This window comes from Pollicipes pollicipes, unplaced genomic scaffold (assembly GCF_011947565.3).
Source record: "Pollicipes pollicipes isolate AB1234 unplaced genomic scaffold, Ppol_2.1 Scaffold_5036;HRSCAF=5949_pilon_pilon_pilon, whole genome shotgun sequence".
Classification (NCBI taxonomy): Eukaryota; Metazoa; Arthropoda; class Thecostraca; order Pollicipedomorpha; family Pollicipedidae; genus Pollicipes; species Pollicipes pollicipes.
This window is the reverse complement of record NW_023596605.1, coordinates 21,551-29,125: the sequence shown is the minus strand read 5'-3', so window position 1 is coordinate 29,125 and position 7,575 is coordinate 21,551. Positions and strand designations below refer to the sequence as shown.

At 49.9% G+C, this 7,575-nt stretch overlaps 1 protein-coding gene across 1 annotated transcript; it reads right to left on the bottom strand.

Annotated features, from left to right (window-relative positions):
• Window positions 1–685: 685 nt before the first annotated feature.
• LOC119101935 (E3 ubiquitin-protein ligase rnf8-A-like) lies at window positions 686–1,176 on the bottom strand. The gene is made up of 2 exons (XM_037225330.1): window positions 1,172–1,176; window positions 686–1,022 (listed from the first exon to the last, which is right to left on the bottom strand). Exons 1-2 carry the CDS (start codon window positions 1,174–1,176, stop codon window positions 686–688), a joined length of 342 nt encoding a protein of 113 aa, XP_037081225.1.
• Window positions 1,177–7,575: the final 6,399 nt, after the last annotated feature.

Sequence of the window (7,575 nt, the reverse complement as noted above, 5' to 3'; positions counted from 1 at the left end):
TCACGTGGACGGTGATTAAGTCCGCATAGATGCAGTGCTCATTCGTAAATGTCATTCCGAAGGGGCACCATGTACTAGTGCATCAGTATGCATGAGTCGTCATTTATGCTTGCCATGCATATGTCTGGAATGATTTTCCAGTTGCTGGAGAGATCTGAGCACGGCGAATGGGAACAGTGACATTTCCTGGAACTGAAGTCCGTGAAGTAAGTGCGAGGCGGATTGACATTTAATGAAAGTATGATATGATAACAGGCTGGTCAAGTGAAGCCAAATTCCAATCTTTGTTTGCTTTTTTCACTTCCAGGGTACCACGTGCTGCTGCGCCAGGTATTACGCATTTGTTGAGGCTATACGGTGGATTGTAACTATAATACACTTTTCGTAGACCATAGCAATGCTAAATCGTGAAAACTGCCCCACCTTCCCATGCGGTCTTTTGGGGAAGTGCTTGCAGCTGAAGTTCCAGTCTAGCAGATTTTCACGCGATCCACAGCTAAATTTCGGTGTTGTCAGTTGTTTCTGCGGTGCTCAGATGAAGGCGAGTTTGCTGCCAATCCGTCATGTGTCACGCAGCTGATGGCCGATGCGTCGCTTCGTCACGTGGTCGGCCTGCTGTGAAACTTGCCAGCTGGACGTGTGGTCTTCTGATGTGATGTGACGTGGCGTTTGTCGAGGCGCTGCGTCACTCATAGGTGACCACGGTGGTGACGGTCCTGCCGCGCGCGCGCTGGTTGGCTGGGCGGCCGGCTGCGGTCGGCATGGTCTGCGCTCCTGCGCGGCGTCGCTCGGCCACCAGCTGGCGCGCAGCGCGCTGCGACGCCTCGTCCAGCCCGTCCACCCACTCGTCCACGGCGTCGTCGATGACCAGCGAGCGGATCGAGGTGGCAATGGGAGCGCGGCAAAGCGGGCAGGTGTCGGTCTGGCGAGACGTCCGCCGTACGCACTCCTCGCAGAAGGTGTGCGAACAGCCCAGCGTGGTGGCCTTGATGAAGGGCTCGCAGCAGACAGCGCAGACAAGGCTGGCGGGCGGGCCGGAGGCGACGGCGCGGGCGGGAGCGGGGGCGACGGCTTCCCGCGGGGGGACGGCACAGGCATCCGCCTGTGCGCGAGCACCGGGCTGTCGGGATGCCTTCTCTTTCGCCTCGTAGCCCTTGCGGATCTTTCCCACCACATCCCGGGTGCCATTCAACTTAAACCTACGCAGAATGCCAACGTTGTGCTCGCCCTGGAATACGTTGTGCTCGCGTGGGCACCCTTTACTCTTGCAACGGGCCGCGGATAAAATCGTAGCAGACGTGGAGATACTGGCAATTACTATTCTTGCACAGACTTGTTGTATTCGATGCAAGCTCTTGGTGTAGCTGGTTGTTTTTTGCCAACTTCTCCCTCAGTTGACCCAGCCGGGCCTTTACCCTTCGGTCCTGGGTTTTCGGCGACCTTTTTGGGCTCCTGTCTGGCGGCAGGCTGTTCGCTCATGGCCAAATACATATCTCTAAGCCTGCCTTCAATGACCTTTGTTTCTGTGTCAAGCAGTCTCCCTTTCCTCAGCACACTCAAGTTGTGTTCACCATTGACGATGTCGTGTTCAAGGGGACACTTGCTTCCGCTGACACATTTGTCTAGAACAGAATTCAAACACAGATGAAGGTTTTTACAGTTGGCGCTCTGACATCCTAAGGTATTGTAGGGGAAGCAGACTTTGGGAAGATTCAGATCTCTCTGTTTTGATTCGCTTGGCTTGTACTTCTTCATCATCATTTGTAGTATCTTTCCGTGCTGGTTTTGGTGAAGCCATCCCTTCTCTTTCAGCGCAGTTAGATTATGCCCCGTGCTCAGCAAATGCGTTCGCACACATTTGTCCTCATATTTGCACTTGCCACTCACAAAGAAGAAGCAGATGTGCAGCTCTCGACAGCCGTCGTCAGTGCAGCCGCCCTTGCTGTTGAATGCGCGGCACACTTCTGGAGGTACTTTCTCTCCCGCGGATGGCTGTTTTGGCTTGCTCATACTGTGATCCACTTGGCTGGCTGAAATGCAACCAACAGGAGATCAGGCCTGAGCACTGGATGCGACGTGTTTCGGTTTGATAGCATTTCTTATGGATCTGTTGCTACCTTGAAAAATAAAGGGAACTTTGGAGAGCTCAAAGGAAGAGTGCCATTTTTCAGGGTCAAAATTGAGCAAGCACGCGTCCAGGTTCAACACATCTGACCCAGACTGTGGGGTAGGTGTTCTCATGTTCGTCATCATGAGCGGAAGCTTTTGATATAAATCAAGTTTTTTCGCGGAAGTTTTTTGCTCGACTTCATGGTCTAGTCTGTTGATCCAGCAACATAATTTTACAGTAATTTGTGGGTGGTAAAAATAGCAGCTGGCGGCCAAAAATGTGTTTAAAAGACACACCTTGTATTTTTGTTTGGTTGCAGCATGAAACCAAGCAATCAAGTGCTTTATAAGAAGTTGTGTGCACATAGCATGTTAGAGCTTGTCAGTGCCTATTGCCATCAAAATACCTCACTCAAAACCTACGCATTTAACAGAAGTCTCGCTCACTCAGACTTTCGTCGCTAAATAGATTGCAATGCGTCAGCATAAAAACCTCGCTACGACGCTATGACGTTATCGACTAAGGCCTTCCCAAGGCTGACTGTGGTTGGCTCCAGGTCCAGAGACAGTGGTGGTTGCGGTCCTTTAAGTGAGCTGATGCTGTTGCATATTAATTGAGCCGTGAGGTTAGTCATAAATCGATATAAGATCTTCTTATCCAGAATATATTTCCGAAACACAGGAAGATCAACGTTTCTATATTTTCACTGAGTGCAAGCGTGATATACCACACCAGCAAGCATTTTCCAAGCATTTGTGTTACTCAAATGATATCGTCTGCATTAAGCACCGCCACACAAAAAAATATGATATACCATTAAGTGTTGGGACTAAAGTTCTACGACCAGAAAATAAGTAGATCATGTACAAGTCCTCTATTGACATTTCACACGACCTGCGGGCCGCACCATTCAGCCTAAATCGAATATTTGAAGGACGTATGAATGAATAAACAACAGCTTCCATTTGTCGGATCACCACACAGCTTTACCAAGATAGTTTGTGAAGAAAATCTTCTCAGAGCACAACTTTTCATGGCGCTAGGCCAAGTCTTTAGAACCTAGACAGGCAATCGCAAAAATAATCCAATGGAATAGGCACAGACACACGTTTTCGTTAAGGGGATACACATTAGGACACCCGAACAGGGTGGCACAAGGTTCGCTTCAAACTTCGTGCTCCCGCCGAAGACTAGGTCAAATACTCACTGCTTGACCCAGTAGAAGTTATTATGCAAATAGCACAAAATAAATGCGAACACGCAACTCAGCCTATTTATTTTTGCGGACTTGGGGAAGGATTGAGTATCTGAACAGGCACTTTAAAAAGTTGAGAAAAGGCACTCTCTCATGGCGTTGAGTTGCCACAGTGCTCAGAGTATGAGCGCGCACATGACTGGATGAGTGTCAGGCTAAATCAAAACCGAAATGTTTTTTATTGGACAACTTGCTATATGAAGTACCTTTTCAGTTCAAAATTTTATATCACAGGACGCAGCGTCAACAGACATCTTGTTTGGATTTAGTTTAGACCAAGTGGGTAAGCGGCCTAAAGTGACCCCATCAAAATTTAGTTTTGGGATCGTATCGCCTAGCACAGACCTTGTCTCTGGTATAGATTTATGTACGGAAATAGTCTCGAATAGTTTTTTCACTTTGACAATAAGAGAGCCAACATAAATATCAGACACCTTTTGCTTCGAAGAGATCGGTAGGTTACAGTTTATTGCATGAATGCGTTTGAGGTCACTTCAGACGCTATGAAGTTTGGCATTTTCATCTTCCTGAAGGTGATAACCTAGATACCCTCAGCTTTGACAAAGGTCAGTTCATTTACAGGCTACCCTGTCAATTTAGGATCTCCAGCTCTCCTACTTTCTTATATCTCAGGAGGTCACCCTTGCCACCCCCACCCCCCTAACCCCAGCCCAACCCCAGCCCCTAGCACTCAAGTGACCATCCGGGCATGCGTTTACCCAAACAATGGGGCCGGGCAACCCCCCCCCCCCCCCCCCCCGGCCCACTATCAGCAAGAAGATGGCGGCTCTGCTCGAGGCACGGCTGTGTTAAATGCACCGCACCCGCCCCAGGACTGTTCGCTGAGAACTGTGGCATTTCACTACCACTCGAGTGCCGGAGCGTAAGAGAAGCATTCAAGGTTTTTCTTCGACATGTCTGCGCCACATGTGTCGATTTGTATGCTTTTGGTGGGCCACTGTCCCCCTCCCCTCTCGCCCATGTCCAATTCTCTCCACCCCCCCCCCCCCCATAGTGAGTGTGGCTCCCCCAAGTTTCTAGCGTATCAGTGCAACAGAACATTAATTATGGTAACTCAAAATTATATCAACTTTTACGGAGGTTCATAATCATGTTTCACCTATAATCAGGTAAGTCACGATTGCTCCGTTGCGGCTATCGAACGGGGTTTCGGTAGCAGCCTGTAACAGTCGTGTAAAACAACATACACTCTAAATACCCCAGACTGTGTATGTCTAAAGGTAGAATAAATGTTTGTTAATGGTCCGGGAGGGTGGCGAAAAGACAACACGGGAAGCTAACCCCTCTATTACTTTGTCCTTCTCAACAGTTTCATCCAAATTTTCCATGATCAACTCCAATTGTTATTTTGCACGCCTGTAACATCGATGAACTGGCCCCCTATAAGAAGACATCAGTAATAATCACCACCGAATAATGTCTGTGGAAGGAAGGCTGTGCATGATATCTAAACTTTTCCTCTGTGTTGCTCATATTCGAGCGGAAAAAAATGTTCGGATCCCAGGCCCACATTTGGGGACCCAAATTCCATGAGATAGCAGAACCTTCTTAAATAATTCACATCGACATCCCCCTTCCTCGTAAAGATAACACACCCGGACCCGAGTGATAGGCGTGCCAAAATAACCCATACTTTTTGACATAACATCACAAATAATATAGCAGCACTCACGTTCCGCACGGGTTTCGACTTCGACGCCGGATTTGCTTGTTCTTCTTGAGCACACGACGCCGCGGATGATCTCCCCAGGCTCACTGACCCAGTCGCAGACGACTCAGACGCAGACAGCACCTCTAGACATATCTGCAGCCGCGAGCGGGGCAACGGTGCTGCCCTCTACCACAGCTGTTCACGCTGCGAGGTCATGCAGCGCATGGCGTCGTTCAACAGGGGTGCGCCCAGTGCGGTGGCCGGGTGGGGGCGGGCGGCTCGAACGGCTTAGATAGGAGCTGGTCAGGTAGCTGCAGCCGGTGACGTACCAGCCGGATTCACGTACGCATTCTGACGGCATGACAAGTTCTGCTGGCGAGGCCTGTCGTCCAGTATGTGCCTCGTTAAATCCAGCCTGCGCCGCCCAGGCCGTGTCCGCCGTCATGTGCAGGAAAGAGAAGCTCTCTTTATAGATGCGTTACCAAACGAAGCTATGGCACAGCGATCACTTAAGCAATATGTATACTACAAAGTGCAAGCAGCCTGCCTGATCCCAGCCCGGTTGTCGTCTGCCCCTGCGTCCACGGACAGAGGCAGAAGTGCGAGCAAGGGTGAAGCCGGCGCCTGGGCGCGGCGCTAGCTCGGAAGGGGGGAGGAGGGTCGCGTCAACAGAGCCCGGACGGCGGCCGGGCTTTCCCGTGCACCGGCCCGGACCCGCTGCGTCACAACATCCGCCCAGACGACGGCCCCGACGCCGCGTGACGCATGCTGCCTTCTGACGGCCGCGGATCAGGCGGAAACTACGGGCCTGGCCCCTTTGTCACCCAGCAAACACAGCACGCGCCGAACACGTGTGCCTTCCTGAGCGGCCGTTCTGACTACAAGCCAAGAAGCCACAGATGCCATCGTACTGTGTCAAATCCACTCGCTATTTTTCATGGACAGTACTCGCCCGCCACCCGTAACATTCACTGCCATCCTTTTACCATTTTGGCATTTAAGTGCAGTTATGATAACCATCAAGATATATTTCTGTCTAAACTGTGGTTTGGTTTCGTTTATAACAGAAATCATGTGAATGCATATAATATTGACCAAAAAACCATAGCTAGTGGCACTAGTTGGCAGCTCCTGGCGTGTTTGTTCGCCATTCGGAAGCGCTTAAACGCGTTCGTTAAGAGCCCAGAGCCTCCCCTAGCCGGCTTGGGATATTCACCCAGGCATCCTAATTCCGCGATTTAGGTCACCCCCATCCTGTGATACAGATGAGATGGAACGTATGTGTTCTATCGGAGACCACACAGTGAAAACGACGTAGTTTTTGTTGGGCTGTGATTTTCTCGGTAAGAGCACCTTTTTTGTTGCAGACAGCTGCAAGGAGGCTATCTGAAGCTTGTTCATAGCTTCGAGTAATCATCACGATGGACGGCCAAGGTGTGCACAGTTGTCAGACTGGGACCGGAAAAAATCTACTATTTTGTAGCTCCAGCTCCAAGAAACGGCAGCTCGTGGCTGCTGCCACCACGACAAACTTAAGGTTGAAAAACAACTGACAACAGCCTTTCAAAAGAAGCTTGCTGAGGGTCGGCTGAAATTCGGGAGTGAGTAGATGCCATTGGAGTTTCCGCTTGCTTCGGTATGCTATGATGCGGCACCATTCGGACCCGTACAGCACCGCTTTCAGGCGCATTACATAAAGTCGCATATCTGTGTATCGCACAGTGTGCTCCGAATTAGTCTTTCTAAGCTATCAAAGTCTGCGCAACATGTCAGTTCCTTGCGAGTGCAGGCGCGACATGCGTCATTGCCCAAGCTTTGCAGCTTCTTTTCGGCGGCAGATCTCAACGCAGACGGTGATCTTTTTAACCACAGATTTCAAGAGACTGAGTAACCGTAGTTTAATGTAACTCTCCTCTCGCCAAATGCCGAAACATGCCGCTCCCCCCGCGCGCTCCTTACGCGAGCTGTGGCCGGCACCGGTATCGAATGGGCGTGAAATCGTGCTGCGGAGGTCGCAACTGTTCAACCCATCGATTCGTGCAAATCTCATGCCCGTCTGTCGCCGTATGTGGTGTTTTTTTTCTGTTTAATAAGTGTGCGTATGTTGTCCGCTAAAACGTAATTAAGATTCGACTTGGCACGTCTAATCTAATATGGGTCCTGAGCAAAACAGGCTTTTTCGGCAGGAAAAACACCAACGTAAATGGCCAATGATCGGAGGCCTTAGACTAAAACAAGGAAAAGACGCTAGTTGCACTAGGGGATGCCATGCTAACAAAACGCAGTGGAAATTACCTCATCGGCAATATCCCTCATATCATTAGATCATAAGGCGGTAATCATAAGGTCACCGGACGAGTTGTTAGCTTGATGCTCATGACACATAATTGGTATGCGCCGTAGCTCTTCTGAGTATGTGCCCGAAGATGTAGGCATTCAATTAGTTACTGGCCGGCTTATTTCGTCTTTTTCACTGCAAACATAGCTTCGATACATCTGCGAATCCATTAGAAGCTGTTCAACATTTACGTGTTTTAC